We start from the raw sequence: 18,404 nt of genomic DNA, 5'->3' as shown, positions 1-18,404 counted from the left end.
TGGGGCCTTTATGTGTGAATTGCTTGCCATGTTAAACTTGGACACGTGAAAGGTACTAAATAAATGCAGGTTCTTTCCTTTTTGCCTCTGCTGTGCCAAAGTAACTTGCTCAGCCACAGATAGTATGTAGGATACTGCCAAAGGCATAAGTATTTTAAAAAGAACCACCAGATTTGAAACCAGTACAAGATTTTGTGTTTCCTTGCAAGTTGTAGATTATTTCAAAACAACCGTTGTTGCAAGTTCATCGCCTATGATGAGTTTTTTTCTTTTTTAGCAATGATTCAGGATGTCTTGTTTGGGTGGATCAAGCACAAAAGGGATGTGATGATTTGATGCTTAAAAACAGGAAGATTTAACTAAAAGCCATTGCACATCATTCTTTACAGCAGCAAATTTGATTAATAGGATCTGCAGCTTTAGAGCTTTTTAATAAGTGCAGTTATTTCGCTATGCTATCAATTATAGCCAAAGTTCCTTGCATTAGCAGTTTTAACATTTAAAAGGTTTTTTTGTTTGGCCATTGTAACTTTGAGTGTCAGTAACTTTTGACAGATCCAAATGGGTTTAAAATCTCAAAGTTAGATGGCTTGGGGAAGTCAGCTGAACAGTACTGTTGTATTTAGTTTATTCCCAGAAATGGTGATTTGTTTAACAAATATTCCACCCCCCGCCTCCCCCATATTCTTTTCCTGTCCAAGTACCTATTCGGAGGTCTGGAGCAATGACTGCCAATCTTTCTTTTCTTTCAGCTTTGGCACATGATTTACATTAAATTATCCCATTCATGCTATTATATGGCCAAAAACAAAATCCACCAATTAGATTTTCTGATGGCAGCTCAGCTCTGGATAAAGAGACAGCTAAATTGGGATAATGCTATTGAATTGTGCTGTCCTGTCTGCCTAGGGGCACTACAGGATAAGCACAATGACAGTTGAAGAGGGGAAGTTCAGGATGGGTAATGAATGTTGACCTTTCCAGTGTGACCACAACCCATAAAGGAAAGGAAATGTCAGGCATCGTCTGATGTGGCATCATTGAGGATTCTTGACCCACTCCACTATTTCAAGCATTTTGTTTGTTTTATACATCCATCCCTATAGTAGTTTGCTTCTGCTTTTTTAACCTGAGAAGGTTAATCTTGTAATATTAGTACTCACCATTCCAAAGTTGAACAAACTAATTTAGTTCCATTTTATAGGGCTAGATCTCGCTGGTCTCAGTCCCTGCCCTCCTGCACTTAGCTGAGCTGGATGTGGAGTAGTAATCAAACTGGCCTGAATTTTCAAGGTGGGTGGCAAGGATTTTGTTCAGTTGAGTCTCTGCCCCCAAAATGAACTGACTCCTTTTACAGGCAATGGGGCTGGAGCTAAAGAAGCAACTTTCATCAAAGCTGTCAAGACCTTGCCTGCCAGACATATTAGAAAATTGTTAGACATTTTTAAAACCTTTTCAGATTGCTTTCAGTAATGAAAAAATAAATTTAACTATTTTTAACATCAAAAATTTAAATATTGCTTTTTCCCATTTAATGTATAGGGCTAGGTGTACCATGAATTTTAAAATGAATGGGCTCACCATTCCTATGATGGGTCTGACTGGCATGGGACCAGGATAAATTCCTAAAGTAATGCTAGGGACTTGTTCATCTGGAAGCATCTGAACACCAGTGTGTTTCTCAAGAATTGTAGGCCTCAATCAGTATAATTTGGCTCATTTGAGACAAACTCCTCCAGTTGAAGGATATCATTCAGCATTTCACTTTTCCTCTCTCCACAGTGCCAAAATATTCAAGCTGTTGTCTTGGGTTTCTAAAATCAAAGTCAAATTTGTTGTCATGCACAATCAAAAATTTACTTGCAGCAGCATCACAGGCACATAGCATCATGTAAGCAGCATTTGCAAGAAAAACATAAACATTAATTGTACACAATTTTTACAAGAAAGGATACAATTAGAACAAAAAAAAACATTTTAGTGCAAAGTGGTCACAGTTTTGCTGTACTGTAGTGATTGGGGTTGTGCTGGTTAGTCAAAGAACAGAATGGTTAAAGGGAAGTAGCTGTTCTTGAACCTGATGGTGTGGGACTTCAGGCTTCTGTACCTCCTGCCCGATGGTAGCTGTGAGAAGCTACCTGGGTGGCGGGAATCATTAATGGATGTTACCTTCTTGAGGCAGCACCTCCTGTAGATACCAACGATGCTGGGGAGGGATGTGCCTGTGATGTGTTGGGCTGAATCTACTACTACTCTGCAGCTTCTTGCATTCCTGATCATTTGAATTGCTGTACCAGACCATGATGCAACCTGTCAGGATACTTCCAACAGTATATCTGTCGAAGTTTGTTAGTGTTCAGTGATAAGCTGAACCTCCCAAGAAAGTAAAGATGCTGGTGCGCCTTCCTTGTGCTGGGCCCAGGACGGGTCATCTGGTATGTTAACACCCTGGAATTTTAAGCTGCTGACTCCACCGCCAATCCCCTATGTAGATTGGTGCATGTTTGCCCTCTTTCCCCTTCCTGAGGTCAACAATCAGCTCTTTAGTTTTACTGACTGTTTTAAAAAAAAGAGATGATTTTAATTCACCAGCTAGACAAAGGCTATTGGGAACATTATCAGTTTCTGCAAGTGTTATGACCACCAACATTTAAACCATCTGATCCGTGTGTTTGCAGAACTATTTGAATAGCAGCGCATTGGCTGTAGGTGCTGGAGACCTTATCTGGGATTGTTACAGGCCAGATTGTTCTCATTGTTAGTGACAGTTTTGAGCAGAGCAGTCGGTGTTCAGCCCTGACTTCTGTGCACGTGCTGTGAAACATGGAAGTCAGCCAGGTCCATCACGGGCACAACCTTCCCTGCCATTGAGGACATCTTCAAGAGGTGGTGCCTCAAGAAGGCAACATCCATCATTAAGGACCCTCACCACCCGGGACATGCCCTCTTCACGTTCTTACCATCGGGGAGGAGGTACAGGAGCCCGAAGACCCACACTCACCATTTCAGGAACAGCTTCCACTCCACCATCAGATATCTGAACAGTCCATAAACATTACCTCATTATTCCTCTTTTGCACTATTTATTTATTTTTGCAACTTGTGATTTTTATGTCTTTGTCTTGCACTGTACTGCTGCCACAGAACAACAAATTTCACGACATAGATCAGTGATAATAAACCTGATTCTGATACCATCTGGGATTAAATGGTTCAGAAGATAACATGGGAATTTCAGTGACAGAGCCCTGTCATACTGGCATTCCCCAGTATCACATAGGGCACCACCTCTAATCGAGTTCACTGAGGATTTCAGGGCAAATATTTAGTCAAACTGAAAGGCAATTAATTTAGATTTTCTCGTTTAAAAAAAATTTTTTTGTCTTTTGTGTTTTTAATCACCCTTATTTTTTAAATTTCACTTATAGATTTTAAATGCTTTTAAAAACTGAAAATTTTGTAGTTAGTTTGATTAGTCAGCTTTGCTAGTTATCAAACTCTGGCAAAGGTGTTTGCGTCAGGCTGCCTTACTACACTGCTTGAGATGCTTGATCGCTCATTGTTGGTACTGGTGAGCTGGGAAGAGGATCTCAGCTAGCTGACCCACCCCATTGAATCTGTCTTTGTAATTCACTTTCAGCGTTTATCACATCCAGTTGGAGTTTTAGTAATAACATCATTATCTCTTGGTTTTTACATGCATTCCCTTGTGGTATTAAAAATGTAAACATGAGGTTTAAGGCCTCTGCCTTTTAATACATACCCCATCTATCTCCATTTTTCTCCACTCCTTACTGTTGCTCCACCTGAACATTTCCCACTCTTCACCACCACCCCCACCCCCCCCCCCCCCCCATGGCCCCCTGCGTTCCCTGGCCACAGTAAATTTTAACTTCCTATTTTTCATTGGTATTCACTCAGATAATCAATGGTTAAGTCAGTGCATCTGATGGTCATTCTGTTCAGCGTGCATGATGTCTGTTGATTGAATGATCCTGATGTTTGTTGACCATGGTGATCATTCATGAAATGCAAATGTAAAAAAAACATACTGAGTGAAACAAAATGATGTTCATAGTGCTGTGACAAACTCACCATTTGAGTGAGAGTAAACTAATAGTAGTGTGTGAGGGATATGGATGCAAGAGACATGTCACAAGAAAACTATTTCCTTTTTCCATTGGAGCTGAATTTGACAGCTTGGACAGAGAATGGCCTTGGATTCACTTCTGGTGCAGATAGAACAGCAGAATGCCTGTGCTCTTGCACTTGGGAGGTTTTTTTTGATGACCTTGATTTAAGAATTAATAGTGATACAATTAAGTAGAGACAAGTAAGCTAATTTTGGCAATGGAAGATCTTTGTTCAGCAATTCTCGGTGTGGGTGGGGTGGGAAGGGGATCTGTGCCTTGGATTATTAATTGGACAACTGCATGTGCCCTTGAAAACTGACAGTGTTACTTTGCAAGTTGCTGACTCTGTTTATCAAGAATCTTTGTTACATTGCTTGAACTTAGCAGCTCAAATGCCAAGACAAGGGAAGATTGATATAAACATTGTATTTTTTGCATGTATGGTTTAATTAAGCAGGAATTGAAAACAAACAATTATTCCGCTATGCTCTTGTATTGTTTTTAATATATGCCTTTGTATTTAGTATTTTGTTGGACCAAATTTATAAATTGATACACATCAGATTCTGAAAAGGCGACTTTTTCTAGTTCTGTTTGTAGTTTGAAATGTTCCCAAGCTACAGCCCCAAATGAAGCCAAGTTCAATTGAGTTATTTTGACTTAAATTCCTCGTACCAAAACTACACCTGTCTCTTCCAGCGGCAGCTGTCCTCTGCCTAGTTGCTAAATCAATACTGCATTGTTGGTGATTTTCTACGATGGACGTGTCTAGAGTCACTAGTAGGCACTCAATCTTTTGAGCTTGGCCTTCAGCAAAGAAGAGACATTGAATTTAGCTTAGACCTTCTAGGCAGAAACTAAACCTTCTGGATTAATTCTGATATTTAACAGTTGAAGTTTAACTATTTCATTTCAATGATTCTAAATATTGCTAGTTTAAATCAATATTTCTAGCCTCTGTTTATTAAGAATTGAGAACCCTGCATAGAAGTCTATAGAATAGTGTTATCCAGCAATCTCAATCCTGCCTTTTAGAGTTCAATTAGGGGGCTGCACTTGACTGGTCCAGAATAAAAGTGGCATAAATTTCATGTGCTCAAAAGTTATTCTGAGGTGGAGTTAAGATTCTTCACTGAGAATGAGTAGAGTGAGTTTAAGTCAAAACCTAGTACTGCTTGTTGGCCTTGCCACAAGAGCACACGTTCTATACTCATCCTTCAACCAGTTAATCTCTCACTGTCATGGCGTGTTGTACAAATTTTTAAGGAAACAAAATGCATATTTTGGCAAACCTAGTTAAAGATGAGGAAGCATGGTCCTAAAATTGTAATTTTGTAAATGGTATTCGACTCAATTGTTTCTCATCTGTTTATTATTGCAAAATGAACTACTGCTTTTCATTTAAGGCTGGTAGAAAGACTGTCTTTGCACAATGGGATTTCATAATTCTGGTTCTATTTCAGAGGCTATGAAGATCCGATTGAAGCAGAAATCATTGAAGATCGGATGCCGTACTTGACAGGAGTGTACAATGCACCTCTTGCTCAGCCAGAAAGGGGAAGCATGGCCAGCCTCGACCGACTCGGTAGGCGCTCACCATCGATAGACAGTATCCGGAAAGATCCCAGGTGGCGTGATCCTGATCTTCCAGAGGTTATTGCAATGCTCAGCCATCACCTTGACCCCGTTAAATCGAATGCTGCAGCCTACCTGCAGCATCTGTGCTATGAAAATGACAAAATAAAAAAGGAAGTAAGGCAGCTGAAGGGCATACCTATTTTGGTGGGACTTCTGGATCACCCAAAACCAGATGTCCATCGTCGGGCCTGTGGTGCTCTGAGAAATATCTCTTATGGCAAAGATCATGATAGCAAAGTGGCAATCAAAAATTGTGATGGAATTCCTGCCCTGGTTCGTTTGCTAAGGAAGACCAATGACATGGAAGTTCGAGAACTAATTACAGGTGAGTAGAGTAACCATTCATTTTGGAAAATTGAATGAGATTAATCACTGCACTCAAAAGGTTGAACTTGTGTAGCACCAGCTGGGTCTATAGATTTGACTGACAACAGCCTGTAGCTTTGGCCTTGTATGCCATTCCCAAATGGTAGTTTCTTTAAATGCTTCGCCAAGCAAACACTTAGCAGTTCCCAGCTGGTGGTGAATTTTAGGAGTCCTTGTTCAAGGTTGGAAAGGATGCAGTTTATTGTTAATGCTGAGCGTTTGCTGGCTGTGTGGCTTTTTGCCAGCTGGCAGATATGAAAAGCCAAGTCTTTACAAGGCTGCGACCTGAAGTCACTTTTTCCTGACCGCATAGGGAGCGATTACTGGTGACGTTGATTAAATTGAGGGAGAGAAGAAGAATGAGGAAAGATATTGGCATTGAAGTATTTTTCAGTCTTTTCCTTGCTGTTACATTTCTATGTCTTGTATTAATTTCTGAGTTCAGAATTTCCACAGCAGTACTGTGTCAGATGCTTCATATACTGCATCAACAGCACAGGCAGATTTTCTATTGTCCATTTCTTTATTTGTTGTTGGGATCCTATTTGAGTTGCTTTACTGAGACTGACGGCATGCAATTATAACACTTAGAAAAGCTGGTTGGGGTATATTTCTGACACTTTTTTTCTGCATTTGGCCAAGTCTCCAAAGATGTGATGAATATTGCACAGCTGTATTCATAGCATCAGATGCTTTTTAATTAATGTGACATGCATAAAGATTTGAGAATCCTCAAATGATTAGAAAACTACCTTACAGTGCTTAGTTAAGGTTACAGTTGACAATATAATTGAAATTCTATTTCCACAGGCATCAGGATTTTTAACATTCAATATGGAAAGTGAATAAAGGTTATTAGAATTCTAAAGAGCAGTATTGTTGACTACAAATGACTAGAGGTGGGCCATCTGAATCCATACTATTACAATCTTGTGCCCTTAAGTGCATAGTGTTACATTAAAAATTCACTTTGAAATTGAGAAGTATCCTCTTAACTATTGTAACTCCCCTAATTTTATTCTTGCCTGAAATTAATAACTGAGAAAATGTCAAGCAAATTCGCAATAATTTGACAGTTCTTCTAACATTGTGTTGGTAACTCTCGCCTTAAAGCATGCTCCCTCCCTACCTGTTGGAATGAAATTGCCATGTTTGCACCTGATAAAATATGAGAGCTCCTTAATCATGTCACAGGCTGTACCTTCTAAGCTGGCGATCTCAAGTGTTTTTGGGTATAGCTTGTAGTTCTGTAATGGAGTATTTTGTTTTTCATTTTTGTGAAGTCTTTCAGTAGTATTAAAACCTCTGGACCCTCTGTGCTTCCCGAAGGGTTGTGAACTTCAGCACAATCATGGACATGTAGTAACAAACTGATTATTAACTGAGTATTGAAATTTTCTTAGAGCCGTCTTTTTCCTTCATGAATTGGCCTCTGTTACTACAGTATACTCAACAATTAAACAGGTGAATCAAACGTCGGCCATTTTGTACATTGGTCCTCTCACTTGGTGTGCTGATTAGGAACCTAGTATGCAAAATGGTTGCCGTCTTTGCCAACACTAACTGTACAGTGTGATTTTAGGTGCAGCACTTAAGACTGTGGATAGACAAGGGATATTTACAGCCACGTTCTATCTGCTTATTTCAATTAATGCAGCTAATTTGGTGGTATTTGCAATGTTATCTATTTTCAAGTTATATTGGAACCAATTCAGGCACAATGTTTTTGTAGACTTCTTTGCAGATGATACTCTATTCTGGGATAGTTAGCAGAAAGGGTATGCATAGAACTGAGGCAGTGATGTTCTAGTTTGCCATTCAAAGTACAAAGGATTGTATGTATAACATTCCTTACCAGGATGCTGCCTGGATTAGAGCGTATGGAATATGAGGAGAGGCTTAAGGTGCTAGGGCTTTATTCACTGGAAAGGAGGATGATGAGGGGAGACATGATAGAGGTATATAAAATATTGAGAGGAATAGATAGAGTAGACAGTCAGCACCTCCTTCCCAGGGCACCAGTGCTCAAGACAAGAGGGCATGGCTTTAAGGTTATGGGTGGGAGGCTCAGGGGAGATGTCAGGGGGAGGTTTTTCACCCAGAGAGTGGTTGGTGCATGGAATGCACTGCCTGGGGTGGTGGTGGAGGCAGATATATTGGACAGGTTCAAGAGTTTATTGGATAGGCATATGGAGGAATGTGAGATAGAGGGATATGCGGGAGGAAAGGGTTAGATAGTGTGAGGGTAGTTTGACGGACGGCACAACATGGTGGGCCGAAGGGCCTGTTTTGTGCTGTATTGTTCTATGGTTCACAATGCAAATTCAATAAAATCCTAATTGTCAAGTTGTCTTGAGGGAAAATGCATCTGAAAAAAAATTTGGTTATATTTTGCTGGTAACTAATTAGTTCATGCATTGAGCTTCATTTTCAAAGGATTAGCATTTTGGATGCATTTTGAACATGGAAATGATCTGGTGTAATATCTTGAATGAGAAGTAGCAATTTCAACCGTGCTTCCATCTTTTTTGCTCCAACAACAAACAATCTGCTGGAGGAACTCAGTGGGTCGAGCAGCATCTGTGGGAGGAAAAGAATTGCTGACATTTCGAGTCAAAACCCTGCATCAATTCCTCCAGCAGATTTTGTTGGTCCAGATTCCAGCATCTGCAGTCTGTTGTGTATCCTTTGTTGCTGCTTTGAATCAACAGCCCAAAATTAGAAGATTTGGGTGCAAGGTTAGAAAGCACATCCAAGATGCTGCAGCCACTGGCAAGGGAAAATCTTAATACTGCAGCAGGTTCCACCCTCTTCACAATTGTGGATAGCAAATGTTTGCTCCACAGATTTGAAGAAGTAATGTTTGCCAACCCCTTCATGTGAGTAATGCCATCAGAACCAAGGAAAAGTAATTGAACGATTTTCTAAAGAAGTCTTAGTCCACTGGTTAAGGGCACTCGGACTTTTCATTTCTCTGTGATTTTTTTTAAAAAACAAACCTTTTATATCAAAGTATTCAGCAAAGGGTAAATTGAGGGTAAATTTGTTAATTTTTTTTTTAAAGCTCAAAAATATTGCACTTCACTTGAATGTTGCAAAGTCTCTAAACTCATAGTTCAGCAAAACAGTTTAGGTTGTCTTTATATAATCCTTATCAGGCTGATCCGCTTTATTGCAGTGAGGTTGATGAATGACTTAAAAGAAAATTCAAATAGATCTTTCGCATAATGGAAATCAGTGAATGTGCATTTGAGTTTTTAGGAGCTGCTGGCAAAAGCTATTGTTTATTTCTACTTCAAGTGAAATTGTATTTCATGCTCCCACGCAGAATTTACCTATAGTTGTGATGAGCTACTTTTGATATTTATTTCAGTCAAGTTGGTGTCACACCTGCAGAATCCCACCAGGATGGGCTGAATTGAGTTTACTGGTGGTTCTGAAGGGATCTACTGGTGTTTAATCACTCAGAAGTAAACCTACAGAGTTACAGATGGCAGTGCATCTGTCACTCTGCTCCTTAGCTGGCTTTTCCAGCATTTAGTTGAGGAATCTGTCTATGCAAGCCAATCTTGGAGTAGGAAAGGCAAGCTTATTAATTTCACTTAAGATTCCCAACTCTATATTAGATAGGAAAAGCTTGTCTTGGATTCGATGCTTTTGATTTATTTTGTTTCATTATTATTCATTTTTAAATACATAAAGCAACATTAATAGTTTTACATTTTCTTAAGATCAGATATTTAAAAGCTCTTACCAAGGCTCAACTGCTTTAACTGGTGCTGAGGCTCTGCCCCCAAGCTGCCCTCTGAAGGCTGTTGGGGTGTTCCAGGACAAGGTTTCAGTGGCATGAGATGACCAAGACCTCAGTGACTTAGAATTGCATCCTTGACTTTCAAGTGAAAACTTTCAAGCATGGCATATTAGAAGATGAGTGATGCTGAGCTTAATCTCTCAAAATAATGATTACTTTCCCTTTGCAGAATTGCAAAACCCAAGGATTACTATGGATTTATTGTTTGAATTTGATATTGCTGTAATTCACAACCATCTTGTCCTGTCCTGAAACTGTGATCTTGCTGTTTGGCAAGACCTGATGCTTGTTTTTATGCTGTCCTTGTGGCTGATGGAAATTTTTAGGCAATTTCATAAAATGGTTTACCATGTTATTTTTAGATTTATGGAAGAATTTGTCCTTTAAAGGAGAAAAATATCAATGTTTTTAATTATATCCTTCCTCGTATCCATGCAATTTCCCCACAATAAATAGATTAATGCTGCATTGTGGCTGAAATAGACCAGTTGTCTTCAAATGTCATTTTGATGAATCATTTCCAACACTTTTTAAGATGCTGCTTACAAATGAGAACCATAACAAGTACTTTTGAAGGCGGATATTGTCTGTGGGTGTGGTTATTGAGTGATATGCTGCAGGATACCAGTCCTTGATAATTTTGGATCCATAAGTTGAGTATAATCTTCCTTCCTTGTCCTTTTTCCTATTGTACTATTTGCCTACCTGCTCATTTCTTGTGTGATGCTTTTTATAATGAGCATTTCTGCTGAGTGCTATTTAGAGTCATGAAACACAGAAGCAAGGCCCTTCAATCCTCCACATCCAATTTATTGGGTTTGTAAATTGTACAAAAGTTTTCAAAACTCTTCTTTGGATTGGTTTTCACTTCTAGAAAGAAGAATTTTGGTCTGTCTTGTGTCTGCATAATATGTTTCATGCAAACATTGTTGGAGGATTTGAAGCCCAAGATGAGAATTGTTCTTGGGATATGTATCTTTGTTGCAAAATGTCCCAGTGTATTTCACAGGAGGATTTTCAAAGAGAAAATTACACCAAACCATGCAGTGGTTAGGTAGATGACCAAATGGATAGAATGGTATATTTTAAGGAATATCTTGAAACAGAAAAGTGAAATAGTTGTGGAGCTAGGGGTGTTTTCATTTGAATGGATGGGATGCGTGCAGTTATCTTGGAGAATTCAAGGGTTGGAGGAGATGGGGGAAAGGAAGTAAACTGTAGAGGGACTTCAAAGGGTGAGAATCTTTAAATTGTGCTAATTGTTTAATTAGAGGCCAGCAAGCAGAGGCACTAGTTGAATGGGAAGAGCAGCAGTTTTGGATGTGCCTAGGTGTCACGAAGCTGGTTAGGAGAATATTGGATTTGTGAAGTCGAGAGGTGAGAGGCTTGCATGAGGGCAGCTTGGGGAAAAAGTTGAATTTGGCAGACATAGCAAAAGCAAAGTCCAAAAGGATAGATTTTAGAAGGCTTTGGAATTTGGAGATAAGAGAATTAAGGATTAGGAAAGGACTTCAGGTTGGTAGCGAAGGAAGTGTGTGGTAAGTTACAGGACTACACAGTGCTGGTAGGGACCCAGCTGGAGGGGTCACAGCTGGAGGTGGGATGTAGTTGTTAATAGTTTTGAAAATAAGGATCTTATGATCAGTGTGCTATGATACAAGGTTCTGGAACATAGTGAAACCAAAAATGAAAGGGAATTACTGAAAAGAGAATTTGATGTTCTATAGAGGTCTGTTTTGTGGAAGGTGAAGACAGACCAGTAATAAAACCATCTGAGGAATCAAGCATCATCACAGAGTGATAGATAGACAGGCTTTGGTAGGGGTGGGTGCAAAATTGAGATGGTTGAAGTTAATGTTTTAAAAGAGAAAATAGTTTTGATCATGGACTGGCCTTGTGTGCAGAAGCTGAGACTGGGTTTTGTTTGAAACTAATTTGTAAGGCTGAGAATTGATGTGGGATAAAAACAAAATGCTGGAAGGTTGGGCAGCATCTGTGGTAAGAGAAAAAGTTAATGTTTCAGATGACTCTTGATCAGACCAAAAAAGAGAGAAAACAAGTTTGTCTGGATGGCAGCGAAGGTGGAGGAAGGCAATAGGTGGAATAAAGGGGATTTCTCTGTTGTGGGACGTCAATGGTGAGATCCAGAGACGGGATTTTAATTCTGAGTTTTACTTGGCAACATATTAAACCTGAATTTGGTAATTGTATTTGCCATTTGTGGTGATGAATGTAAAATAGCAATAGAGCGTCATAGAATAGAATCACGTCCTGAACTTGTTCCTTCTGGCAGTTTCAAACTCTTGTTGGCTCTCAACATAACTTTAACATGCATGAGCCTATAAGCTTCTGAATGCAAAGTGAGTGATCATAGGTACAGCACTATAACTAGAAATCTTGTTTGGAAGTGTGCTTGATGCAGGGGGAAAAAAAGAATCTTGATCATCTCCTAAATAGACATGTTCTGATGATTTTGATACAATGCTTGTGCTACTGTATCTCGTACAAATTAATTTATCAGCTGTATCCATTTTGGATTTCTTCCATTCCAGATGGATAATTACTATTTCATGTCACAAACACCACAAGTTGCCAATAGCTAGTTTTGTGTATGTGTAGTCCAAACTTGATATAAATTATTGTTTGCAATCATTGTTTTATATCTGAGTTTAATAAGTGATCTATTTTAGCAAACTTTTGTCACAGTTGTGGTAGGTACAGTGTAATATGTCTTGTGGAGTCAGCACTTGATTTTAAGCTGTTACATTTTTCTGCACTAACTCCATATTCCTTCATTCCCTCAAATATTTAATACAAATATACAGTTCTGCTCTTAACAGTGCATTTTCGCATCCTTTTTAGCCTATTGATCAACAAGCAAATGAATAATTACTTCCTGCTACCTATCCTAAACTTGCTCCTTGAAATCCTGAATCATCAATTTATTCTTCTCAACATATTCTAACTAGAATAAAATGACATGTTTGCATTTTAAATATTGGAGATGTGATCCTTGGACTTGTAGAGATGTCAGTCTAGATATTGCTTAAACTAGGACAGATAGCAGGTCTTGTATTTTACATGAGTCACTTCACCATTGATATAAAAAGATTTGTGAAAAGCAGATCACTGAGGATCCCTTTGAGAGGAAGTGTGGTTATGGTAACCGGGGAATGAACACTAAAATAAAAAGTTCTGAAAGTGCTCATGGATTTTTACAGCTAGTTGAGTCATGTTAAGCTTTGAATTTTGATTTTGTGATTTAGTCATTGGATTTTAGATGGGTTATGTGATTACGTCCAAGATTCCTGGGAAAGGGCAAGGATCTGGGGCTGGGACGAATTATATATTAATTGCAGAGCCAGCACAGACACAGTGAACTGAATAGCATCTTTCTGTCTTGTATTGTTCCATGATTCCTTAGCATTTCTTTACTGTTGCATGGATGTAAATACTACACAATTATTTTCACGCTGTTACAAGACGTTTTGACTCTTGTTGTAGGTACACTGTGGAACTTGTCTTCCTATGAACCACTGAAAATTGTGATTATTAATCACGGCCTTCAGACTCTAACAAATGAGGTCATCATCCCTCATTCAGGCTGGGAGAATGAACCCAATGAGGATTCCAAGCCACGTGATGCTGAATGGACAACAGTCTTCAAAAACACATCAGGATGTCTAAGGTGAATCTTTTTTTTTGCATTTCTAAGGGTTTTGTTTTTGTATTATCTTGGCTCAGTTGGTAGCATTATAGCTTTGGGTACTGAAGGTTATTGGTTATTATCCCACACTGTGACAGGGTTTAAGCTAATACTTCAGCTACCACTGTATCAGCCAAATTGCTGTCTTTTAGTTGGGCATCAAACTGAGATCCTGAATGATTAAGACATTCTTTGATGTGAGAACATTCTATACTAAGTCTGTCTTCACAGTTGGAGAAAGCATTAGAGGCAACCTTTGCATACTTAGAAATGAGGAATAGTGATTATATAATTGCCATTATAGTGCTGCTGTTTTCCCCAATCTTTTTAAGTATGTGGTCATAAAACCTGAAATTTTTGTTAGATTCCAAACCTCAGTTCAATGTTTAAAATGACTCGATGATTTGTAATGTCATATCAGTTATAACAACAGAACAACTTATTTAGTTTTTTAAAATTAAATCATTTCAAGCCATTTTTCATGAGTGTTAGAGTCCTAGAGTTGTACAGCACGGAAACAGGCCCTTCAGTCCAACTGGTCCATGCTGAGCAAGATGCCTGACCAAGCTGGTCCTATTTGCCTGCATTTGATCCATATCCTTCTAACCCTTTCCTATTCATGTACCTGTCCAACTGTCTTTTAAAAGTTGTTATTGTACCTGCCTCAACCACTTCCTCCGACTCCCATATATGTACCACCCTCAGTGTAAGAAAAAAGTTGCCCCTCAAGTTCCTATTAAATCTTTTCCCTCTCACCTAAAGCCTTTGCCCTCTAGTTCTAGATTCCCCAACCCTGGGAGGAAAACGACTAAGTGCATTCATCCTATCTATGCTATGCCCCTCATGCTATGAGAAGTGTTATGAAACCAAATCAGCCATATAATGAAACAGTAGGACGGAGGATCAAAAGCTTGGTTAGAGGTCGGGATATTAAAGGAGGTCATCTTGGAAAGTGGGCCAAGGAATGCTGGATGGTATTTAACTCCAAGTGTGAAGTGTTGCATTTTGAGAAGTTAAACCAGGGCAGGACTTGAGCAGTAAATGGCAGAGCCTTGGAGAGTGTTGTAGAACAGAGAGACTTGGGGGTCCACATACATAGTTTCCCGAAAGTGGCAACACAGTGGTGAAAAAGGTATTTGGCATGCTTGCCTTCATCAGTGAGGGCACAGAATACAAGAGCCAGAACATCATGTTACAGCCCTCCAAGATATTGGTGAGATCTTACTTGGAGTATTGTGAGTAGTTTTGGTCGACCAGCTAAAGGAAGGATGCAGAAAAGAAGCGCAAGATTTTGCTGGGACTGAACGGCTTGAGATATAAGGAGACAATTTTAGGCTGGGGCTGTTTTCCTGAAGAGTGTAAGAGTACAACATGAGGAGAAAGATGACCTTATAGAATTTATAAAGTCACGTGAGAGACAGATATGGTGAGTGGTCAGTGTTCTTCCCAGGACAGAGAAGTCTGAAACTGGATGGCATGGGTTTACGGTGAGAGGGGACCTGAGGGGCAACTTTATACAGAGATAATGGTGGATATATGGAACAAGCTGTCAGAGGAAGTGGTAGAGATGGGTACAAGTACGACATTTAAAACACATTTGGACAGGTACGTGGATAGCAATGGTTTTGAGAGATGTGGGCCAAGTGCAGGCATATGGGACTAGCTCAGAAAGGCACCTTGGTCGGCAGGGATGAATTGGGCCAAAGGGGCTGTTTCCGTACTCTACAACTCTCAGAGGAACAAAAGGTACAGAACACATGACGTAGGGATGCAATTGTGAACTTGAGTCAAGCAGATAAAGCTGCTAATTAAATTTGGGGATGATCAAAAGACCTCATTTGGAGGTGCACCAATATCTCTGTTATTATAGGAGCAGAGGAGATTGATACTGCGATTAGGTGTAAGCCTTGGATGGATTTGAAACCAAGGATGAGAAGTTGGGCATTAGGTCTTTGATCAAGCAGGAATCAGAAAATCAGTAAGCACAGGAATGTTGGTTAAACAGAGCTTGGTATCAATTGTAATGGGGTCTGTAGAATTTTGGATGACCATGTTTATAGAAAGGAAGCTAGCAGTAGTTTAAATGCATGGTGCTGGAATTGTCAAGTTGAGAAGTAATGAAGGTGTAAATAAGCAGCAGATTAGCAGAAACAATGGGGCGGGGGGGGGTGGGAACGAGGAGAGGAAGAGAGAGTCACGTTATAGCGAAGTGGAAATGGGTTTTCTTTGTGTTGATGTGATCTGTGGCCCAAATATGACAATGTTGATTTTCAGAATAATGCCAGTGTGACCAGGGAAATGAGCTTGTGACCGGGACTGAAGATAATTGGTCTTTGGTGTAGTCTTGCTCATACTCTGTTTATTCAGACTGGTTGTTGGGCAAGAAGTCTGACAATTGAACAACTGGAGGTGATTGTATTTAGCTGGGTGTTGGCAACATACACATGAAAGTGACACTGATGCTTTTCGGCACGTATTTTCAGTGGTCAGCATGTAGATTGAAAGTTGCAGTCATCAAAAGCCAAACACTTGAGATCAGAAGGTCTATACATGAGAAGAGAAGCTCTTGCAGGTGATTCTCTAGCTAGTATTATCACGATATAGAGGTGTTGGGGGTTGAAAAGGGCAGAAAAAAGGTGAGATGAAGTATGAGGGACTGCAACTCTGAGACAGATTGAACAGACAAAAGGAAATGGAGACAAGAGTAGACCATTTGGCTCCTTGAGGTTGGTCCTTTATTCAATCCGATCCAGCTTGCCTGAAGTCCCCTTTCCTGCTGTAACTCCTCACTAATTAAAAATCTGTTTCATCATTGAATATGTTCAAGGATTCGGTTTCAACAGTTTTCTGGGGCAAGGAATTCCTAAGACTGAACCATTTGAGAAAAGAAATTCTTTCTTGCCTCAGCCTTAAATGAGCACCACCTTATTCTGCAACTGTCTTCTGGTCCAAAATTCACCCATGAGGAGAAACATCCTACCAGATTTACCTTGTCAAGCTCCTTAACTCAATAAGGTTGCTTCCCATTCTCTTAAACTCTGGTGAATATCAAATGAACCTTCACTCATAAGGCATTCACTTGGGGTCATCTTAGTGACCCTTCTCTGAACAGTCTCCAGTGATGTAACTTTCTTTAAATAGGAGGATGAAAACTACACATACCACAATAGATGTGGTCTCGCTTGTATCTTATACAGTTATAGTAAGACATCCCAACTTTTATGCTCCAGTTCCCTTGTAGAAAAAGCCCACATTGCATTAGCCTTCCTGATTTCCTGCTGCATCTGTTGCTTGCTTTCTGTGTTTTCATGAACGAGGACCCCCAAGTCCCTTTTGTGCTGTAGTTTTCTGCAGTTGATCTTCATTTAATGTTGTATCATTCTTCCTTCACAACACTTCATAACTTCCCACATCACACTCCGTTTTAGCCAACATTTTCAGTACTTGCTTAACCTTTCAATATCTCTCTCTGAACTGTTTGTATCCTCCTCATCGCTTGATGTCCCACTCACTCACTCACTCTCTCGCGCGCGCACACACACACAGACTTGTGTATCATCTGCAAATTTGGCTACAGTACATTCACTTCCTTCTAATATTGTAAGCAACTGTGGTCCCAGCACTGATCCTTGTGGCACCCTACTGGTTACAGGTTGCTAACCTGAAAATGACCTTCTCATCCCTAATCAGTGCTTCCTACTAATTAGCCAAAATTCTCCATCCATGCTCATATTAACTCCAATGCCATTAGCTCTTAATGGCAAAGTAACTTTTTGTATGCCACCTTGTTGAACCCCTTTTATAACTTTGAACACATTACATCTTGCTGGGTTCCCACTATCCACTGACAGATATTTCCCTCTCAAAGAACTCTAAATTTGTCAGGCATGATTTCCCCTTCATTAAACTTTGCTGACTCAACTTGATCAGGCTATGACTTTCCAAATGCTCTGTTATTACCTCAATAATTGATTCTAACACTTTTTTCAATAATGTGTAGGGCTAATCAGCCTATAGGTTTTCTTTTGCCCTGCAGCTTTTTTGTCTCACATTGGCAGTCTTTAAATCCTTCAGTAACTCTCCAGAATCTAAAGATTTTTGGAAAATTACAGCCAATTGTCAGTGTATCAGTGTTGGCACGTCAGGCTGCTGTTTATCGATTACAGCTTGGCATTCACACCATTATCCCCTCGGTATTAATCAACAAGCTTCAAAGCCTGGGTCTCTGTACCTTCCTCTGCAACTAGATACTGGACTCCTTATCAGGAGACCACAGTCACTGCGGATAAATAAAAACATCTCCTCGCTGACAATGACACAGGCACACCTCAAGGACGTGTGCTTAGCCCAATGCTCTACTCTCTACATTCAGGACTGTGTAGCCAAGCACAGCTCAAATGCCATCTTTCAATTTGCCAATGACACTACCATTGTTGGCAGAATCTCAGATGGTGATGAGGAGGAGTACAGGAGAGAGCTAGGTCGGCTGGTTGAGTGGTGTCACAACAACAACAACCTTGCACTCGACATCAGTAAGACCAAGGAATTGATTATGGACTTCAAGAAGGGGGAGTTTGGAGAACACGCATCAGTCCTCATTGAGAGGTCAGTGGTGGAAAGGATGAGCAGTTTCAAGTTCTCGGGCATCAACATCTTGGAGGATCTATCATGGGCTCAACACGTTGATGCAACCACGAAGAAGGCACACCAGCGGCTCTACTTTATTAGGAGTTTGAGGAGATTTGGTGTG

At 39.9% G+C, this 18,404-nt stretch overlaps 1 protein-coding gene across 9 annotated transcripts in view; it reads left to right on the top strand.

Moving 5' to 3' along the window:
* The window catches only part of arvcfb (ARVCF delta catenin family member b), a 257,916-nt gene that overhangs the window by 169,124 nt on the left and 70,388 nt on the right, over window positions 1–18,404 (top strand). For all 9 annotated transcript variants that reach the window (XM_052031924.1, XM_052031918.1, XM_052031926.1 and 6 more), the window contains 2 exons: window positions 5,597–6,096; window positions 13,453–13,636. In XM_052031924.1, the coding sequence (XP_051887884.1) occupies window positions 5,597–6,096; window positions 13,453–13,636 (684 nt within the window). The remainder of the gene's footprint in view (window positions 1–5,596; window positions 6,097–13,452; window positions 13,637–18,404) is intronic.

Source organism: Pristis pectinata, chromosome 17 (genome assembly GCF_009764475.1).
Source record: "Pristis pectinata isolate sPriPec2 chromosome 17, sPriPec2.1.pri, whole genome shotgun sequence".
Lineage (NCBI taxonomy): Eukaryota > Metazoa > Chordata > Chondrichthyes > Rhinopristiformes > Pristidae > Pristis > Pristis pectinata.
This window is presented reverse-complemented; position numbering and strand designations above follow the sequence as displayed.